Source organism: Desmodus rotundus, chromosome 6 (genome assembly GCF_022682495.2).
Source record: "Desmodus rotundus isolate HL8 chromosome 6, HLdesRot8A.1, whole genome shotgun sequence".
NCBI classification, from domain to species: domain Eukaryota; kingdom Metazoa; phylum Chordata; class Mammalia; order Chiroptera; family Phyllostomidae; genus Desmodus; species Desmodus rotundus.
In genome coordinates this window covers 53824577-53847895 of record NC_071392.1, presented here as the reverse complement: position 1 = coordinate 53847895, position 23319 = coordinate 53824577, and the positions used below count along the sequence as shown (strand labels likewise).

The following is a 23319-nucleotide window of genomic DNA, read 5'->3' as shown; positions in this document are numbered from 1 at the left end:
CTAAATAATGAAGAGCATACCATGTTTTTAGATTTGAAGAGTCAACATATCAAAGATGTCAATTGTCCTTCATTTATCCATATGTTTAATGCACTTCTTACCAAAATCCCACCAAAGTTTTTGTAGACATAAACAAAGCTTATCTAAAATGTATATGGAAAGACACGGGCCTCAGAATTACTTAAACAATCTTGAAAATAAGAATGAAGTGAAAGAGAATCTGTCTACCTGCTATTAAAATATATTATATAGATTCTAAGAGATGTATTGATAGAGAGTTGGCCACATAAATCAATGGAACACAATAGAGAACTCAGAAATATAGCCACACAGATATGCCTAACTATTTGCTGACAAAAGTGTAAATATAAGAGAGGAATGATAACCTGTTCAATGACTAGTATTGAAATAATTGTGAAGAAAAGAATTCAAAAATCCTCAACCTTAATCTCATATTTTATAAAAAAATAAAATGTATCATGGACTTTAACATAAAAGTTTAAAATTGTAAAATCTTAGGAATAATGTCTGCACAAGCTCCTGTTAAGAAAAAGAAAGAGCTACATACTGGGAGAAATATTTGCAAGCAATATATCTGACAAAAGATGAGTATCCAGTATATATGTAAAGAAGTGTTATAACTAACAAGTAAAAATACAAACAATCCAATTAAAAAATAGCCAAAAGACATAAACAGACATCTCAACAAAGAAGATACAAAGATGACAAATAAGCACATGAAAAAGTGGTTCAATATCATTAACAATCGGTAAGATACAAATTAAAAGTATAGCCATATATTAGTATACACCTATCAGAGTGGCTAAATTTTTTAAGATATAAAATACTGGCAAAGAGAAACTGGATCACACATGCATTTCTAGTTAGAGTGGAAAATGATACAGCCACTATGGAACAGTTTGACAGTTTCTTAAAAAGCAACAAAAACTAAACATATATCTGCAAATAACTTGGAGTTGCACCTTTGAGCACTTATTACAGATAAATGAAAATTTATGTTCCTGAAAACCTGCAGTGAATATTCGCAGCAGCTTTATTTGTGTTAGGCAAAAATCGAAAACAATATAGATGCCCTTCAACTGGTGAATCATTAAGCCAACTGTGGTATATCCATATTTTGGAACACTCCTAGGTAATAAAAAGGAACTAACTATTGATTCATACAACAATTTGAATATTGAGGGGATTATGCTAAGTGGAAAAAAGAAATCCAATCCCAAAAGGTTACACAGTATATGATTCTACTTAATAGCATTCATTTTTTGAAAAGAACTTTTTTATTTTCAATTATAGTTTACATTGAATATTAGTTTGTATTAGTTTCAGATATACAGCATAGTGGTTAGACAATCATATACTTTACAATGTGGTCACCCATATATTTCCAGTATCCATTTGCCACTGTACATAATTATTACAATTATTATTGACTATATTCCCTATGCTGTACTTTACATCCCCAAATTGTACTTCTTAACTTTGTAACTACCAATTTGTACTTCTTAATCCCTTCACATTTTCACCCAGTATCCAAAACTCCTCACCTCTGCCAACCATCATTCTGTTCTGTGTTTGAGTCTGCTTAAACTTTATTTGTTCCTTTATTTTCTTCCCTAGATTCCACATATAAGTAAAATCATAGGGTATTTGTCTCTCTCTGACTGACTCACTTTACTTAGTATATGCCCTCTAGGTCCATCTGTGTTGTTGCAAATGGTAAGGGTTCACTCTTTTTTGTGACCAAGTAATATCCCATTGTACATATGCACAACCATTTTTTTTTATCCAGTCACCTATTGATGTGCACTTGCATTGCTTGTATATCTTGGCTATTGTAAATAATGCTGCAATGAACATAGGGGTGCATATATTCTTATGAACTAATGTTTTGGGCCTCTTTAGATTATCTATCTATCTATCTATCTATCTATCTATTTATCTATCTATCTATCTATATCCAGAAGTGAAATCACTGGAAGAAAAGGCAGGTCTGTTTTTAATATTTTGAGGAACTTCCATACTATTTTCCACAGCAGCTACACTGGTCTGCATTCCCACCAATAATGCACGAAGGTTCCCTTTTTTTCATGTTCTTGTCAACATTTGTTATTTGTGGATTTATTGAAAATACCCATTCTGACAGGTGTGAGGTGATATCTCATTGTGGTTTTAATTTGCATTTCTCTGATGATTAGTGATGTTGAGCATCTTTTCATATGACTATTGGCCATATGTATGTCCTTTTTGGAGAGGTGTTTATTTAGGTCCTTTGCCCATTTTATTTATTTTTTATTGTTTTTCAAGTACAGTTGCCTCACTTTTCCCCCTCCACTCCCCCAATTCCTCCCATCCCTGCCTCCCACCCTCGATCCTACCCCCTTTAGCTTTGTCCATATGCCCTTTATACATGTTCCTTGATGACCCTTCCACTATTTTCCCCATTAACCAGTTTTTAATTTGATTGTTTAGGGTTTTTTGGTGTTGTGTGGTATGAGGTTTTTTTAATAAATTGTGGATATTAACCTCTTATCAGTTGTATCATTGGTGAATATGTTCTCCTATTCAGTAGGTTGTCTTTATGTTTTGTTGGTTTCTTTTGCTATGCAAAAACTTTTTTTTATTTTGACGTAGTCCCATTTGTTTATTTTTTCTTTTGTTTCCTTTGCCTGATGTGAAAAAAAATTGCTAAGTTAAATATCAGATTTTACAGCCTATGTTCTTGTCTAGGAGTTTTATGGTTATAAGTTTTACATTTAAGTATTTAACCCATTTAGAATTTATTCCTGTACATGGTATAAGAGGTTTCTTTTTTCACATGTATGTGTTGATTTTACCAACACTATTTATTGAATAGAGTGTGTTTATTCCATTGTATGTTCTTGCTTCCTTTGTCAAATATTAATTGACCATGTAGCTGTGGGTATATTTTTGGGCTCTCTATTGTGTTCCGTTGATGTATGTATCTGTTCTTATGTTAGTATCATGCTGTTTTGATTACAATGGCCTTATAGCATAGTCTGATATCAGGTTGTGTGATTCCTCTAACTTTCTTCTTCTTTCTCAAGATTGCTGTGGCTACTGAGAGGCTTTGTGGTTCCATATAAGGTTTTTGGATTATCTGTCCTAGTTCTGTGAAATACAGCCTTGGTATTTTGATAGACTTTGTGTTGAATCTATAGATTGCTTTTGATAGTATGGACATTTTTTTTATTCTCTCCCATGGCCTTTTTTTTTTTTATTATTCTCTAAGAGAAAAGAGGTGGGGAGAGGGAGAAACACATCAATGTGAGAGAGAAACATTGATCTGTTGCCTTTCTTTTGCTCCCTGACCAGGAATCAAACCCACAACCTTTCAATTCAGTTCATGAGATGATGTTCCAACCAACTGAGCCACACCAAACAGGGCAGTATGGACATTTTAATAATATTAATTCTTTTTACCCATGAGTATTGTCTATGCTTCCATTTACTTGTATCTTTCTCTATTTTTGTCTTCTGTATTCTATAATTTTCCAAGTACAGGTCTATTACCTCCTTAGTTACATTTATTCCTAGGTATTATTTTGATTCAGTTGTAAATGGAATTTTTTTGTTTCCATTTCTAATAGTTCATAACTTGTGTAAAAATGCAACTGATTTCTGAAAATTTATTTTGTATCCTGCTACTTTTCTGAATTCCTTTATCAGATCTAGTAGTTTTTTAGTGGAATCTTTAGGGTTCTCTATGTACAGTATCATGTCATCTGCAAATAAGGACAGTTTTACTTCTTCCTTTCCAATTTGAATATCTTTTCCTTCCTTTTTCTTTTCTTTTTTTTTAATTTTGTTTTTTTGTTTTTCTGGTCGGATTGCTATAGTTAGGAATTCCAGTACTGTATTAAGTAAGAGTGGTGAAATTGGACATCCCTGTCTTGTTCCTGATCTTCAGGAAAAACACTTAGTTTTTCCACATGGAGTATGATGTTATCTCTGGGTTTGTCACATGTGGCCTTTATTATGTTGAGGTATGTTAACCACTATTCCCACTTTGCTGAGAGTTTTTATCATAAACGGGTGCTGGATTTTGTCAGATACTTTTTCTGCATCTAATTGAGTGATAATATATTTATCCTTCATTTTATTTATGTGGTGCATTATGTTAATTGATTTGCAGATATTGTACCAACCTTGTATCTCTGGAAGAAATCCCACTTGATTATGATGTATGATCTTTTTAATGTATTGCTGAAGTCGGTTTGCTAATATTGTGTTGAGGATTTTTGCACTTATGTTATTCAGGGACATTAGCCTATACTTTTCTTTCTTCGTAATGTCCTTATCTAGTTTTGGAATTAGGATAAAGCTGGCCTTGCCAAATAAGCTTGGGAGTTTTCCCACCTCTGAATGTTTTCGAGTAGTTTAAGAAAGATAGAGGTTAGTTCTTCTGTGAATGTTTGGTAAAATTCACTTGAGAAGACATTGGTCCAGGACTTCTGTTTGCTTAGAGTTTTTTCTTTTGTTTTGTTTTGTTTTTTTGTTTTTATTACTGCTTGGATTTCATTAGCTGTGATTGGTCTGTTCACATTTTGTCTTTCTTCTTGATTCAGTTTTGGAAGATTGTACATTTCTAGTAATTTATCCATTTCTTCCAGATTGTCCAATTGGTTGGCATATCATTGATCATAATATTTTCTTCTGAACTTTTTATTTCTGTGGTGTCAGTTGGTACTTCTCTTTCAATCTGAATTTATTTGAGTTCTCTCTCTTACTAGCATTTTTAAAATAATAATATTCCAGAAATAGACAACAGATTTGGGGTTCAGGTTAGAGGAGAGATGAAAATGGAGGAGGGGGCAGTGTGTACAGCTAAAAAAGGGCAACAAGAGGGATTTTTGTGATGGAACTGTTCTGTATCTTGACTGCATCGACATCACTATCCTGGCTGTAATATTGTAAGAAAGTTTTACAAGATGTTATCATTGGGGAAATGGGTAAAGGATACATGGGATTGCTCTGAAATGCAACTGCATGGTAATCTATAATTATCTAAAAAAAATTATTTTAATATTTTTTTATTTTAGTCTTTCATATTTTTTTTTGAAAACTGGAGTTGAATTTTCTATATGATGTGAAAGGGAATTCAATTTTGTTTTCCCCCTTAGAAAAGTTTTTGAGTAACCCTTCCTTTCCTCATGATCTGCAATACCAGATCTGTGGTAGATCATTTCTAAACAAGCTGGGTTTTTTTCTGGGTTCTTTGTTCTATCCTATGGATATGTTTGTCTACTCCAATGTTGATACCACACTGACTAAATCACTGTGGTTTGTAAGTATCACTGTTTCACTTGGCAAGATCCCCACCTCACCCCTGCCTTGTCCTTTGCCTTCAGGGATTCTTGGCCCTTTATTCCTCTCTATAAATTTTAAAATCACCCTGTCAAGTTCCAGAAAATCCCTTTCAGGTAGAAACAATATCTTTACATTATTATCTTACTATTCATTAAACATTTACTTTAATAATTTTCATTTATTTAAGTGATTTTAATATTTTTATAAAGCATTACCATTTTTCATTAGATTTATCCTTAACTTTCTTATTTTTAAAGTAAAACATGTTTACTTTTAAAATAGAACTTTCTATTTATTGTTAGCAGATAAAAATAACATTAACTTAATTTTTTAATTTTATATCTGACACACTTTTATTATTAACTCATTTGTAGATTTTGTTGGGTTTTCTATAAAATATATATCATCTCTGAAAAATTATACTTTTGTTTTCCTTTCTAATTTTTATAACTTTTATTTTGTTTTCTTACATTATATTGCTGGCTAAGACTAGCAATATATTGGTAGAGTGTTAGTAGAAAAAATTTTTATTAAGTTCCCAATTTTAAAGGAATACATGTAATGTTTTATCACTGAGTATGTTTGTACCAAGATATTACAGATATATTTTATTAGATTAGGAAATATATTCCAAGTATTTTGAGTTTTATCATACATGTTGATTTTCATCAAGGGCTTTTTATTCATTTATTAAAAGGATCAGATTATTTTCTCCCTTAATCTATTAACATGGGGAACTAATTTTTTAATGTTGAACCAGCCTTATATTTCAAAACAACTAAGTTTTGAGTTCTGTTTTGTTTATAGTTTTCTTATACTTTCATGCATACGATTGGCCTGCAATTTTTTTTCTTATATTTCCCTTGTTTATTTTTGATACCAATAGTAATTTTATAAAGATAGCCAGAGTAATCCTTCTTTTTATATTTCTGAAAGTATTTGTGTAAGATTGGAATTATTTAGTCTTTCATTGCCAGGTGACAACTTGCCAGCACACTATCTAGACTGGGGTTTTATTAGTGAGAAGTTTTTAAATTATCAATGTATTCCTTTAAATAATATAGGTCAATTTAGAGTTTTTTCTTGAGTAAATTTTGATGACCCATTTTCTAAGAATGTTATCACTCCACTACGTGGTCAAATTTATTGTTTTAAAATTGTTCATTACTTATATAATTTTATAATGAGTATATCTCTTCTTTCCAGTTAATTAAAAGTTTTATTACTATGCTGCAACTTGTGTATAGTAATGAATTTTGTTGTAAAGTATGTAGTGTCTAACATTAGTAAGGTTACACTAGCTTAATTCTAGTTTGTATTTTCTTCACATATCATTTTGTGCCTATACAGGCAACATGTCTAAGTTTTAGGTTTTCTCTTGAAAATAGAAAATCACAGGATTTTCTGTCTATTGTATCTTTGTCTTTTAACTGAAATATTAAGTATATTTATATAAACTGGGATTATTTACATTTTGGACTTCCCTTGTAGCATTTTATTTAGTGCCTTCTTTTAGTTCTACTATAAAAACAATCCCCTTGCCTTGTTTAAGATCAATTAAGATTATTTCCCCATATTCAATTTTTTCCACACTTATTACAATAGTTTGGGAAATATAAATAGTTCCCAAACTATTTATAAAAGAGTAGTAAAGTATATATATACTTATACTTTATATAGATATACTTTATATAGTTTATATAGATATGTTTATATGTGAAGTATATCTAAAGAATATATATACTTTACTATACTTTTACATATATAAAGTATATATATATATATATATATATATTTTATTATTCTTTTCCTCTTGAATTTTTAATATGAATTTATTTCAGGCTTAATTTGGTGCTCCAACATTTCCCAAGATTAATTTGCCCAAGAAATGTAAAAAAATACAACTATTATATAAAAGAGGAAATACATTAGAATCTAATGAAATATATAGGTGATTTATAAAATTTAAAGTCAGGATATTAGAAGTCCAGACTTAGTATATCTTTAACTCAATCCCCCTGGCATGGAAGCTTTAAAAAATATTGTCCCAGAACCAGTTGCTACAAACCTTGGTGAAAGTTGAGAAAGCACGCTTTCCCCTTCAGCAAGAGAACTGTAAATCTTTGTAAAAAGAACCTTTTTAGGAGAAAACCAAGATGGAGGCATAGGTAGACACACTGCACCTCCTCGCACAACCAAAAGAAGAACAACAATTTAAAAACAAAAAACAAACAGAATTGACAGAAAATCGAACGGCACAGAAGTCAGACAAGCAAGGAGATAAAGAAGAAATATCCATCCAGACCAGTAGGAGGGGCCAGAGATGGGCAGCTGGGCGGACAGGACTCGTAGAGAAGCAGCTGGACCCAGAGACTTGGCGGATTGTGGAGTGAACGGGGCAGGCAGTGCCACCGCTAGCAGACCCAGTAGCCCCACATTCACGCATAGATAAACCGGGAGGGCTGGACCCAGAGACTTGGCAGACTGGGAGCAAACGGGGCAGGCAGTGCAACCGCTAGCAGACCCCGCAGCCCCACATTCGCGCATAGATAAACAGGGAGGAACGGCATCGGAGCGAAACAGACTGCGCAACCCAGGGCTACAGCTCCAGGGCTTCAGCTCGGGGAAATAAAGCCTCAAACCTCTGATTGAAAACACCCAGGGGGGTTGAGGAGGCAACAGGAGAAACTCCCCGCCTCACAGTAGAGGTAGTTGGAGAGACCCACAGGGGCCTAGAGCATGCACAAGCCCACCCACTCAGGAATCAGCACCAGGGGGGCCCAGTTTGATTGTGGGTAGTGGAGGGAGTGACTGAAGTCCAGTGGAGAGTGGAGCAAGCGCCATTGCTCCCTCTCGGCCCCTCCCCCACATACAGCATCACAGCACAGCCACCAGTGTTGCCCTGCCCTGGTGAACACCTAAGGCTCTGCCCCTTTACATAACAGGTGCACGGAGACAAAAAAAAAAAAAAATGCCCAAATGAAAGAACAGATCAAAGCTCCAGAAATAATTCAACTAAGCAGTGAACAGATAGCCAACCTATCAGATGCACAGTTCAAAACACTGGTAATCAGGACACTCACAGAATTGGTTGCATTTGGTCACAAATTAGATGAAAAAATGAAGGCTATGCTAAGAGAAACAAAGGAAAATGTACAGGGAACCAATACTGATGGGAAGGAAACTGGGACTCAAATCAATGGTGTGGACCAGAAGGAAGAAAGAAACATCCAACCAGAAAAGAATGAAGAAACAAGAATTCAGAAAAATGAGGAGAAGCTTAGGAACCTCCAGGACATCTTCAAATGTTCCGACATCCGAAATATAGGGGTGCCAGAAGGAAAAGAGGAAGAACAAAAAAATTGAAAACTTATTTGAACAAATAATGAAGGAGAACTTCCCTCATCTGGCAAAGGAAATAGACTTCCAGGAAGTCCAGGAAGCTCAGAGAGTCCCAAAGAAGCTGGATCCAAGGAGGAACACACCAAGGCACATCACAATTACATTCCCCAAGATTAAAAATAAGGAGAGAATCTTAGAAGCAGCAAGAGATAAGGACACAGTTACCTACAAAGGAGTTCCCATAAGACTGTCAGCTGATTTCTCCAAAGAGACCTTACAGGCAAGAAGGGGCTGGCAAGAAGTATTCAAGGTCATGAAAGGCAAGGACCTACATCCAAGATTACTGTATCCAGCAAAGCTATCATTTAGAATGGAAGGGAAGATAAAGTGCTTCTCAGACAAGGTCAAGTTAAAGGAGTTCATCATCACCAAGCCCTTATTATATGAAATGTTGAAGGTTTTTATCTAAGAAAAAGAAGATAAAAAATATGAACAGTAAAAATGACAGCAAACTCACAGTTATTAACAACTGCACCTAAAACAAAAACAAAAGCAAACTAAGCAAACAACTAGAACAGGAACAGAACTGCAGAAATGGAGATAACATGAAGGGTTATCAATAGGGGAGTGGAGAGGGAGAGAGGGGAAAACGGTACAGAGAATAAGTAGCATAAATGATAGGTAGAAAATAGACAGGGGGAGGGTAAGAATAGCATAGGAAATGGAGAAGCCAAAGAACATATGTACGACCCATGGACATGAACTAAGGTGGGGAAATGATGGTGGGAGGGTGTGGGTTAGAGGGGAGTAAAGGGGAGAGAAAATGGGACAACTGTACTAGCATAATCAATAAAATATATTTAAAACAGGACAAGGAGGGAGGATTGAATGTGGAAGGTGGGGGAGTGGGTAGGGCAAGGGAGAGTAATAGGGGAAAAATGGAAACAACTGTAACTGAACAACAATAAAAAATCAAAAATTAAAAAAATAAACCAAAGGAAATGATGCCATGGTATATATGATATCTGAATAGCCACAAAGCAGAACACCACTGATATATGTGATGATGACTCTCAGTCCTCTGACATGAGGAAGCAATGTAATTTGTTTACTTTATGTCAGCTATTGAACAGAACCATAACCACACAAGAGGCAATCAAGCAACTGTCCTGTGGCTATAGAAGGATCATGGATGCTGCCTACCACATTCTTTTGCAACTGATTCATCAATGCAAAAATTTGTTCAGGTTCAAAACAAACAAAAACAAAACAATTATGGTAATTAACCTGTTTCTAAGACAAAAACACTAAGGTGTCAGTTCTAAAAGTCAATAAATTCTGTGTTTTCATTTCACATTTTGGTTTGGTGTTCAGAGGAATTTATGTTGGTGGGGAAATACTTTGCTTGCTATAGACAGATGAGGTTTACTCTAAGGCAAGAGATTAGGAGAACTATTTTAGGAAGGAGTCTGTATTACTAGGGTTGGGGGAGATAATAGTGATGTGTGAGCAAGGTCACTGATAACTTTGTAGGCAAGTAATCCTTCGGATATGCAAAGCAATTTTATCAGCCCAAAAAGGCTGAGTCATACATATATAATTTTTGCTTGAATTAGTTGGAGTGTACAAAATAAACACGCACAAAATAAAGAGATGAACTTTATCCAGAGTTAGGCCTGACATCTTTTCTACACAGTCACTTTCCCAGCTGACTTGTTGTATCCAGGGGATCACAGTTTCAATCACATGCTATCAACCTGCCTTACAGACATAAATTTTCAGCCTGGATATTCATAGCACTGTCATATCTCAAGACAGCAGTCAGAAAATTGCCTCTTGCCTCTGGTTTGCTTAACATGAGTATCAAGGAAGACACTATCTTTTTATTTATAACCATGCTTTATCTTTTGGACCTTGTCGCGGAGCTTTATCTCTGAGCCCCACGTCCACCATGGATGAGAATAAGTCTACCAAGACATGATCTGCTTGGGGAGGAGATGTGGCCGATCTCTCAAAGGAGAAGGGCCAGGGAATACTACCAAACCACCCAATTTTCCTTTATGTCAAATAGATGGTGGATCAGCCAAACTAGTCACTTGGAAGTTGTGTCATGATCAAGCACCATCATTAATCAATATCACTAACAACCCTCTAGTAGCAGAAAACTGGGGTGCTAAATGGAAGGTATATGCCATAGCAGGCTGGGCAATAGAGAACCCAACATCCTTCTCCTTTGAGAGATCAGCCACCTCTCCTCCCCAAGTAGATCATGTCTCGGTAGACTTATTCTCATCCATGGCGGACGTGGGCCTCAGAGATAAAGCTCCATGACAGGACTGACACCTGGCACTACTACTCTGATTTGGATATTTTGCTTCTGCTAACAATGAAGCCATGTGGACAAATAACCTTTGAAGCAGGTACTATTAGAATTCCTATTTATAGATTATTGAACTTAGGAAAGGCACTTGCTAAACATTGAGAAGTTAGCAAGCCCAAGAGCTAGAATTTGAACTTAGAAAGCCTGATTCCAGAACCTATACCTTTAGTCACTACACTATGTCTATCTTTTGAAAGAATCCAAAGTGGAATTCATTCATATAACACTTTAGTCTGTGATACCTCAAACTATTTACTTAAATTCAAATAAAATTTATTGAGCACTTGCTATGTCCCAAGTGACAGATAAGCACTTCAATGTATTGATTTTTTTCTAACCAACACTAACTAACAAATATCTCTACCAGGTACTTTGCAAGAAGGCAGAGATTTAAAGGTAAGTAGGTGCGGTCCCTTTTCTGAGGTTATATGTTACAGATGATTAGAAACTAATATGATAAATGCTTTAGTAGTGTAGAATTAGAAGAGGAAGCACCAGGCCATGGCCGGGTAGCTCAGTTGGCTAGAGCATCATACCAGTTGGCGAAGGTTTCAGGTTCAATCTCTGGTCAGGGCACATACAAGAATCAACCAATGAACACAAAAATAAGTGAAACAACAAATTGATGTCTCTCTGCCATTCTCTCTCTCTCCCTCTCTCTCTCTCTTTCTTTTCCCCACCCCTCTTCAATAAAATTTTTTAAAAATTAAAAGAAAAAAAGAAGAGGAAGCACCGAAGTTGCTCTGAGCTGACCAAAAACAAGTTTTCAAAAGTAGTGCCTTTCAAGTAGAGTCTTATAATAGGATACATGTGCAAAGAAGATAACATTGGGGATGTGTGTTGGGGGTGGAAGCATATTAAAAGCCAAGGAGTTTGAAAGAGTGTGATATTTAGGAATCTACAAGTATTTGATGCTGCATTTCATTGAGATGAGACTAGAAAAATCCAGGACAAAAGCATGAGGGTTTTTTGTTTTCTTTTGTTTCTGTTTTTGTTGTTGTCCACACTAAAGTTTGGGCTTTATCCTATAGTCCAGAAGTCACACTCAAATACCTACAGGTGCCAGGCAAATAAGGCCAGTGAGTGAAGCAGACTGGGTAAACAACATTAGGGAAGACAGGGAAGGATATACCAAACTGAAGATAATAACTGCCTTTCAGCTCATGTAGATTAGATCCAGGCTTTCCCCACCATTTGTTTCTCATGGTAATTCCTAAGTCCAAGTTTACATGTGAAATCTACACATTTTCAATCTTAGCATCTAGAACCACAGAATTCCTAGGGTAGGCAAAATTTTCTCTCTGTCCATAGTAACTAAACATTTTATCTTTATGACTCATGCATTCAAAATCAGATAAAAAGTTTATATTAAATTAATATCAACATTGTCAAGAACCAAAGTTTGAGAAACTCAGCTCTAATCTGAACAGGATGGGTAATTTGAAAAGCAACACACCTATGATATTTCCTGCTGAGCTTTAGCACAACTATCAGACCTGAAGGGCATAACTGAATGTTTTCAGTGTAATGGTTTACATTTGTCAATAAGTACGGGTGTATTGATGAAAAAAAAGGCTATAAAGGACCTTGGGACTCACCTAAATGAAAAGTACTTACAAAATAGAGAGAATGGTCCAGTGAACTAGAATCTATTGTATAAATGAGGAAGGGTGCTTGGCAAATATTTTCCAGTATCTTACAGTTTTATGTCTAATGAGGCAAGGGAATTAACAACTGCGACAGAAATGCAAAACTAAATTTATATATTTTGGATAAGCTAAAAAATAACTTCCAGGGAACAACGGTAATACATTTCCTACTAAAGAAATCATGACATCTTTGTATATACCATGGAAAAGTATACTTGCACAAAGCAAAAAAGAAATCTCAAAAGTCATGAAATCCTTCTGTAGAGAAAAAGTCACTACCTTAGCTAACAGTAAGCAAAGGAGTCACTAACAATAACACAATACCATTCCTACTAACATATCATTCAGTATTTGACAGCCTATGGGACTTCACTTGTTTCTCCAGACATAATATACATAGTCTCTAGAGTCTCTCAATCATACACACTGCTCTGTCTCAAGAGCATTGCTTAAGTTCCCTGTTCATCTTTCACCTGCTCCACAAGTGTAGCACCTTACTTATATATAATTTTTTTGTTATCTTAGCACAGACCTTCAGCTAAGAATATTGCTATCAATAAGCACTAACCCCACCCCAGTTGATCAAGCTTGTTTCTCGCATAACAGTGCCTATTTTCAAGCAGCATCTGCACGGTCAGTTGCAGTGAGTATACCCTTATGGTGGTGGGGAGTCAACCAAAGCCAATGTTTTCCAGAATAAATCCCGGGCAACTCGGATGGTAGATTACTGCACTGCTATTGAACCTGTTTTTCTTTTACCCCACTCCAAATATAATCTCTCTCCATGAGTTACTATGCTACGTGATAAGATTCTCACCTTTATAGACATCTAAGAAAGAGTTTAGTGACTGGAGCATACAGATGGTACATATTAGATAATTGCCAATATTTTATAAATGCTATTATGTGCCAAGCATTGCACATGAATTATTTCCTTTCATTGTCTATTAGACTCTTTCACAATAAAAAAGTTGGGGTACAGAGGGTATATAATTTTCAAGGTTACCCAGACAGTTTAAATAGAAGATCTGGGACTTCCAGCCAAGATGGATGTATACGTAGATACACTTTGCCTCCTCGCACAACCAAAAGAAGGACATCAACAAATTTTTAAAAAAGCAAACAACCAGAACTACCAGAAAATTGAACTGTATGGAAGTTTGACAACCAAGGACTTAAAGAAGAAACACATCCAGATTAGTAGGAGGGGCACAGATGGGCAGACAAGGCAGAGAGGATGTATGGCAAGGGAGCAGCAGGAGGACTGGGCAGGCAAGGTGTTGGCTGTTGGTCCCACATTAGTGTGTGGATAAACCAGGAGGAACAACTGGGGAGCCAGACAGACCATGATGCCAAGGGTTCCAGCATGGGAAAAGAAAGCCTCAAAACATATGGCTTTAAAAACCTGTGGGGGTTTCAGCAGTGGGAGAAACTCTCAGCTTCACAGGAGAGTTCCTTGGAGAGACCCACAGGGTCCTAGAATGTACACAAACCCACCCATCCAGGAATCAGTACCAAAAGGGCCCAATTTGCTTCTGGGTAGTGGAAGAAGTGACTGAAAGCAGGATGAGAGCCCAGCAAGTTAGCAAGGGGCATTGTTCCCTCTCTGACCACTCCCCCACATACAGTGCCACAATGCATTGAAGTGGGTTGCCCTACCCTGGCAAATGCCTAAGGCTCTGACTCTAACAACATAACAGGTGCGCAGAGGCAAATAAATATGGCCCAAATGAAAGAACAGATCAAAACTCCAGGAAAAGAACCAAGCAATGAAGAGATAGCCAACCTATCAGATGCAGAGTTCAAAACACTGGTAATCAGGATGCTCACAAAAATCATTGAGAATGGTCACAAAATAGAGAGAAAAAATGAAGGCTGTGAAAAGAAATAAAGAAAATACACAGTGAAGGGAAGGAAACCGAGACTCAAAACAACAATTTGGAGCAGAAGGAGAAATAAACATACAACCAGAACAGCATGAAGAAACAAGAATTCAAAAACTGAGAAGAGGATTAGGAACCTCCAGGACAACTTTAAATGTTCCAACGTCTGAAACATAGGGGTGCCAGAAGGAGAAGAGGAAGAGTAACAAATTGAAAGCTTGTTTGAAAAAATAATGAAGGAGAACTTCCCCAATCTGACAAAGGAAATAGACTTCCAGGAAGTCCAGGAAGCCCAAGAGTCCCAAACAAACTGGACCCAAAGAAGCACACACCAAAGCACACCATAATTACATTACCCTATTAAAGGTAAGGAGAGAATCTTAAAAGCAGCAAGAGAATAGGTACAGTTACCTACAAACAAGTTCCCATAAGACTATCAGCTGATTTCTCAAAAAAACAAACAAACAAAAAAACCCTTACAGGCAAGAAGTGGCCAGCAAGAAGTATTCAAAGTTATGAAAGGAAAGGACCTACAACCAAGATTACTAAACCCAGCAAAGCTATCATTTAGAATGGAAGGGCAGATAAAGTTAAAGGAGTTCATCATTATTATATGAAATTTTAAAGGGACTTATCTAAGAAAAAGAAGATCAAAACTATGAACAATAAAATGACAACAAACCCACAACTATAAACAACTGAACCTAAAAAACAAACAAACAAAAAACAAAAACAAACTAAGCAAACAACTAGAACAATAACAGAATCACAGAAATGGAGATGATATGGAGGATTATCAGTGAGGAGGGGAAGGGGGAAAAATGGGGGCAAAGGTATAGGAAATAAGAACCGTAAATGGTAGATATAAAATAGACAGGGGGAGGTTAAGAATAGTATTGGAAATGGAGAAGCCAAAGAACTTATATGTATGGCCCATGGACATGAACTAAGGTGGGGGGTAATGCTGGTTCGAGGGGGGTGTAGGGTAGAGGGGGATAAAGGGGAGAAAAAACATGGAACAACTGTAATAGCATGAGCAATAAAATATACTTAAAAATAAAAAATAAAAATAAATAAATAGCCAATCTATGATCTGAATTGGGACTGCCTGGTGCCAGGGCAAAAGCTATCCACCCCATTCAATACTACCTAATTACTGCCTTCCTGCATATAAAGTTATGTATTATTTTCACCAAAAGTTGCTTTCTGCCTCTCTTTATCAAGTTCTATGCTCTCCTTACTCTGGTGGGCTCCTCATCTAAAAAATTAAGAGGAGGTTTAAAGGTTTAAGGCCATTGAAATAAGGACAATTCCAATTTCTCCCTGGAAATAGTCCAGAACTTTCAAGAACAGAGGAATTCTGGGAAGAAGAGACTTGGAATAAGTCTACTAACAAACAAGATTTGAAGGTACATATACATGATTAATTACAAGACTCAAGACAGTATGTCTACAAGGGATCATATGAGTCAAGGGTGAGGAGAGAAAGTTCTGGTGAACTCCATTACCATAGTTAAAAGACAAGAGTAAAAAGAAGAGAGGCTTGGAAAGCCTATGGGAAAGGTAAGTAGAGGTTTCTATTGCCCAAAGTCTTCTAAGACCCTTCATGTGTCTTGCTGGCCACCTATTTAATAGGTAGGATTTTATCTAGAAAGAAACACTAATGGGTAGCTCAGCTGGTTAGAGCATCGTCCCAATACGACAAGGTTATGGGTTCAATTCCCAATCAGGGAACATACAAGAGTCAACCAATGAATACATGAGTGGAACAACAAGTTGATCTCTCTCTCCTTCAAATTCAATAAATAAAAAACTTAAAAAGAAAAGTCTAAAAGACTAGATCTTAATTATTCCCATTACAAACAAAAAAGAAATGATGTAATGTCATAGAGGTGTTAACTACAATCATATTAATGTACCAAATCAACATGCTGTATACTGTAAAATTACACAATATTACATGTCAAATATATTTTGATTAAAATAAATAAAACAAGACCACATTTTTTAAAAAGTAACTAAGCAGGAACTCAAAAGTTTAAAAAAATTAAAAGTAGATGAAATTTCTAAGCTGATCCCTCTCTAACAGGATAGAAACTGCATTGCACCATTTGAATATTAGGATTTTAAGAAAATGGTTTCAGATAACACATTTATATAAAGGAATACTCTAAAGAAAGAAGGCCTCATGTTTTTCATTCATTTATTCACTTACTCATTCACTCATTTATTCATTCAAAATGAAGTGTCTTCAATATCAGTGCTTCAAACTGTAGCATGCATAAGATCCTCCCAAGGGCAGATTAAGGTGTGCAAGTTCGAAACTGCATTTCCAATAAGCTCCCAGGTGATCCTGCTGGTGACCGAACATGCCTTCAGTGACAAGACTATATAACTGCATATGCATACATCCTGGGAAGGGAAAGCAAGGCCAGGCTACAATAAGAAGTGAAGAACACAACACAACGGCTCCCATCTGAGAGGGCACTCCTCCAGTCAAGCATTTCTCTCAACTATTTTGAGTCCTTCTAGGATTTTTACATCCTATGAAAATGGGCTAGAAGTAAATGCAGCTAAAGTCCCCTTTTATGGAGGTAGGATAGATTTTTAAAAGGATTTTCCTTTTTTCTCAAAACTTAAAAAGAATACATTTGTTAATGTTTTATCATTTCCAATTTTTCTTTAAAATTTTTTTTATCCTCACCTAAGGACATTTTTTCATTGCTTACTCAGAGAGAGGATAGGAGAGAGAGAAACAATGATGCAAGAGAGAAGTATTGATTGGTTGCCTTAACACAAGGACTGGGTATTGTGCATACACACCTAGACTGGGGATCGAACTCACAACCTAGGTATGTACCCTGACCAGTAATCAAACCTGCAACCTTTTGGTTATGGGAAGACACTCCAACCAGCTGAGCCACACTGGCCAGGGACAATTTTTCTTTTTTTTTATGTAAAGGGTATAGTGTTGATTACAGTAGATATTTGGCTTTCATGTATATGAGATAAACATACACATATAAGTGTTATGTATAAATTTATAAATTTACTCATTCTGTATATTATGTACAAAATAAACATGTATATTACACATACAATTCATATTCAAATTGTACTGTACTGAACTCAGAAGAGAGGTCAATAAACCACTTGCTGCACTGCACTTGGATATCAGATTCCAAGCCACTGTATTCAGCCTCACATCTATTTACAGAAGGGAATAACCAAGTATGCCAGATAGATAGAAATAGGAGTGGCAATTGCCATCTGAAAGTATTCCTATTGCTAGTGCCCCCATTTGATGAAATCCCCCTTATATGTTTTGTTTTCTCAGATTAAGAAAACAATGTAGTCAATCATCTGTTCATTTTTTCCCTCAATTTAGACGAAAGTTTAGTGTTCAAGTGATCTCATCCCAGGCCCTGGCCCTTGGCATAAATATCTTTCCATTTTCCTTACATGGTATCTGTTCTTTTTCTTATCATAATTTGATTGCTCTGTTTCATGTGCATTTTGTTACAAATTGCCTAAATCCTTTCAGGAAAAAGACAGGAAATTCAGTACAACCTTAGTTCTCGAACTTCATTCTGAAACACTGTTTGAGAAGTGATTTGTTCGAAAACTGAATTTCTTTTGTTTGTTGCCTGAGAGATATGTGACTGATCATATGAGTATCAGCATGAAAGGGTTGTTGGTTAGAGAATTGAGACCAAAATTTTATTAGACAACTGAGACATTTTTTTGGTGAACAACTTGGTCAAGAACTGAATTGGTCAAGAATCAAAATGTTGAAGAACTGAGGTTTGCCCATGTATAAATATTGATCCATTTGTTGATTCAGCAACAGCTATCAAGTCTCTATTGTATGAAAGATACTGGGCGCAAAGGAGAGTAACGTCCTTGTCTTAGAGATATAAACAGCAACTAGACAATTGCAGTTTGTACAGCTTAAGGGCTCCATACCCCAACTATGTATTTGAATTAATGGGATGAAGTATGTAAGATAAGTAATGTTTCTATTAAAGTTTAGTTTTTTCATCAAAAAGTTAGTCTTAAAAACCAAATTAGTTAGTGATTTCCTGCGGTTTTGTGAGTTAATTGAAAGTCAGAATCAGAAGTAAGAGTCCATTTCCAAAAATAAGAATCAGAAAGTCTTCTTTTTAAATCAAAACAAGGCTCATTTTCTTTCAGAGAACTGTGACTTCAAGGAAGCAGGACATCCCAAAGAGTAAATCATTCACCTGGCCAATGATCAGGTGAAGTATCTGTGCTTTTTTTTTTTTTTTTAATCTATCTGCTAATAGAAGCAAAGGAAAAGAAAAAGCAGCAACTGCTATTCCTGCTGGGAAGGGGAGAGACAGAGACGAAGAGATTGCCATTGCCATTGCCAACACCACTATTGCCTGGCACTGTGCCAATGACTCACAAGTCATCATCTCTTCTCATAGTGAGACCTTCTTCTTATGCACCAACTGTCAGGGAAGCTGAACGTCAAAGAAATGAAGTGATTTTCAAAAGTCAAAAAGAAGTGATAGAACCAAGATTTCAGATCATCAACCTCCTTCTAAAATTGATCTTCTCATATCCCATGCTAGGTAAGTGCTTAAGGTCCAACCTCATGGAAACATTCCTGATGAAGAGGTATGACTCCCCAATTTTTACACAGTGGTTCAGAAACATTTTATCATTTCATTTAGTTAGAAGTTGCAATCGTCTTATAGAAAACTCTGCCAGTTTGCATTCTGTATTTGGATCCCAAGCTAGCTGATCTCAGAAGCAAATCACTTTCAACAGCACTGTTGGTAGATTCATTTCAGGTGGTCAATGTTGTTTATGATTTATACAATTGATAAATAACTCTATTATATTGAAGGATGTCACCTCCATATGTCACATGGACATTTTATTGGCCAAAAAAAGGAGGTGAGGATATTTCACCTGAAAGGGCACATTAAAAACATGTGGTAGGAAACATGAAGTAGGAACACAGCAATTCAGGTTAGGGAGGAAATATATATGTTCAAGAGTTATTTACCAATTTCTTCTATATTTAAACTAAGAGAAATTTTCTTTCACACACACATGATGTTTAATAATGTGTCAGTCAGTCATCTCTTTTGGACATGTCCCTGAAATAGTGTTATTAATCCATATTTCCTAATGATGTGTTTCTAAACTGACATTTATTTATGTATATGCCAACTCCCTCTAAGAAATTTGAATCCTTAAGAATAAAACTTGTAAACAAAAATATTTGGCCACCCATCTTCCAAATCTACATCTGGGTGAGATTTACATTTTGATGTAATTTAGTGGGAATTCTCTACTTCCAATGCATAACTTTTTTTTAGTTTTAGGCTACATTCAAATACAGGGGACTCAGCAAACTAAAACTTTGCTATAAAATACATGCTCTTCCAACAAGAAAAACTAGTTATTACATGATTTATCTGAATGGATACAGTCAAATAAATGTAGACTTACACATTTGAGCTTTTGGGAGTCAAGCATCTCTTGGGAACACCTACTTTTCTCTAGCTTCATTAGTGTGATAGATAGATGAGCAACAGTTTTGTAAAGTGTACAAGACTATTAAAATACATATTATGATTTTCACAATACCTCTCCTCTCTGAACCAATACACTTCAGTATGTTGACTTTCTAAGAAAGAGAACTAAATGATCTGTTTTGACAGGTTTCCTGCGTGCTAGATATTAAATAGTATGTTTTGGGGTTTTGTGATTTGTTTTAGGTTGGCTGGAAGAGTCTTTAACAACACTAAGAGGATTTTTTTTTAATTGTATTGACTTGTGACTTGAGTGCCAACATAATCACTGCTGGTTTAAGCAAGGCTAACACCAAAACACCTCAGAAATAGACACTAGCTCACTATGTCTGTGCTAACCTGCCAGGAATCTGACACATTCAGTTTGGATTTAAACTTTGGTGCACTGTTCTCACACCCATGCCCATGAGTTCTGGTGGTTTGAAAGCAGCATGAAAACAGGGGTTTAATTTTTCCTTAACTTCTGTTCATCTCATTCATTGGATGGAGGAATCAATGAATAAATCACTAAGTCTTGCCCAGCATTCACTGACTGCAATGGAAGAAGCAGCTCTTATGTGGTTAGTCACTGAGAGTGACATCCTCAGCACAGTTGCCTCTTCTAATGCTACATGTTAAAATAGAGCCATCAGCAAGGCTTGTGTACAAAATAAAGGCTTAACCCCTGAATTGGACTTAATTTCCTCATGAAGTTAATTCCTTATAAGGAGAAAGTCTTGCTTTGGCAGTAGATTTGTACATAGCCTGCGTTCCAGATTCAACAACTGCACAAAGAGTGAAAATTCTGCGCACAAAGTAGTGGGGAGCAGAATACTCTCTGGCCCTTTGCCACCACCCAAACCTGGAATCTTCACATTATCTGTACAAGAGTACCCCTCTGCTCCCACCTCTAAAATGTCCTGTTGGACAACCACAAGCCTCTTAAGAGAATGCAGATTCATCAGTGATTCTTGAGGACCACTATATCTAGAATGCATAAAGAACGTGGTTTTAGAATGCTCATTACAGCTTACCTCTGTGTCAATGTAATTTCAAAACAACCAGTGGTGAAATGAAAAAATTCATCTTCATGCAACTGGTTTGACTTCTTGGAACTGACTATATTTGGTCTAAAACTGTTTTCTCAGTGAATGAGCTAACATTCCTAAGAAGCATTTAAATAAGCTATATTATCACACCATGGGAATGGCTGAGTACTACATCCAGGTCTATTTTCACTTGATTATATGGGTATTTATTATACAAAAATTGATCAAGACTATGACTCAGCCAGGAGACTTTCTTTACTACATTATAGTATGAGTGATCTAGGATTTCTTTAAATTAAAGAGCTGCATGCTTGTTTTGTGTACACAGCTTTAAGCCTTTTTATATTTAATGTTTTTATCTATTGGTGTTATTTGTGGAGCTTATTATTTAGGAGAATTTACTGGTAGCAAAATGCGCTTGTTGGCAATTGAAAAAGAGGAAGTACTTCACTTTGTCAATTTGTGGTGGATAAAATTGTTCAGCTAGAATATGAACTAATTGTGAAATGCCCCCCAACACAAGCCAGTTTTCTTCATATTTAAATGGATTTTATGAAGGTTTTCTTGGTCAAAGACTTCATATTTAAATGGAGTCATTATATAAATATATAAATATTTATATATTTTAAATGCATAAGTATTTTCAATTCTTTTCTTCATATTTAAATGGATTTTTTAAATGAAGGTTTTCTTTTTCAAAGACTTCTACCACACCTGTTTTTATCTGGGTCCAGAATACCTATGCAATACTCAAATCCCTCATGATAAGATAGTGTTAAAATGCTTTGCTTCCAACTCTAGAAGTCTCATTGAGAATCATATTTTTTACTTCAAGCTATAGAAAGCAAAGTGTCAAAGCTACCATTCCTTCATAGATTGTACACATATGCATAAATAGGGATAGAAGAAACTTTATCCCTACTGTAGCAAATGCAAACAAGAAGACACTCTTCAGAGGCAAAGAAAATGCAGGTTATAGGAACAAAATAAAGCTGCTTAAGAAAATGGTCAATCATGGAATGTTCTGTGCATAGGTATGTCCATTAATTAAGAAATGAGCTGAAATTACTAATGGCGTTCACAATGGCCACTAACGAGCTGCCAGTTGGCTGTAGCTTGGTGACAGATGGTAGCGACTGATCTGGACTAGAACTGACCTAGAGATAGCGCACCGTTTATTAAATTGCAGCCCCCAATAAAATTCCATGCATTGCAGCATTTCATCATTATGTCTCACAGTGAGATGCACTGATGGTACTACTTATCTGCTACCCCTGCTATAGACAGAAAGCTATTGAAAGGGTTCAACTATAACTCACGTTAAGAAAGTCCATAATACCTCTAAGGAGATGAAAAAAAAATGCAACCTAAATGAGTGCCACCTCGATGAGTCATAGGACAAAACGGTAGTCTTATTTTGTACTGATCTGGTGTAGTATCTCCCAGTACCAGGATTTACCCCTCACTTTTTTTAATCAAGGGGTTCTCATTTACACAGTAACTGACAGATAGTGATGGTTTGTGTTCTGCTTCAATCCATCAATACATCCTCAAAGTAAAAAGAGCTGCTTCAGACTGGCTCCAGAACTTAACAACTTTTAGGGCTCTTGCATAAATAAGTCACTGTGGTGGGCACATCAAAAGTCCCAATTACTGTCACCAGACTCATTGTTTGAGTATTTGGAAAAATTAACCTTAGCTGTTCTTTTGTAAGCTCAGGTTCATGAAGACCGGGAAAAAAATTCCTATTATCATAAATACAGAGAGAAAATACAGGTCTGTTTCAAAATCTTTTATGTAACATGCTATAGAGCTTCCTTCATGTTTTCAAAACTCCATGTAGTTTCTTGTCCTATTTCAAAGATGATACATAAAAGATGTGTTTTAATACAAGATATATACATATATTCAAGATGCAAAAATAGAATGTACAGATAGGCAGTATTTGGTCACAATAAGGTTAGTATTTTACTTTCTCAAAGAAGCAGACTACTACTGTAAAGAAAGATCACATTTAACATGTTACACTAATCTTTTTATTTTTTTAATAAAATCTCTTGTTTTAGCTGGCAGGAGCCTGAGAAATACTATAGACTCTCCTTCTCACTCATGTCTGCT

At 35.8% G+C, this 23319-nt stretch overlaps 1 protein-coding gene across 6 annotated transcripts in view; it reads right to left on the bottom strand.

The window, feature by feature from the left end:
• The window catches only part of SUGCT (succinyl-CoA:glutarate-CoA transferase), a 1028943-nt gene that overhangs the window by 201721 nt on the left and 803903 nt on the right, over nucleotides 1-23319 (bottom strand). Inside the window, exon 14 of one of the 6 annotated variants that reach the window (XM_053926098.2) lies at nucleotides 16976-17015. The exons of the other annotated variants lie outside the window; for them this stretch is intronic. Coding sequence (XP_053782073.1) covers nucleotides 16991-17015 — 25 coding nt within the window. The 3' untranslated portion in view covers nucleotides 16976-16990. Of the gene's footprint in view, nucleotides 1-16975; nucleotides 17016-23319 lie in introns of those variants that run through there. 6 annotated transcript variants of the gene reach the window in all.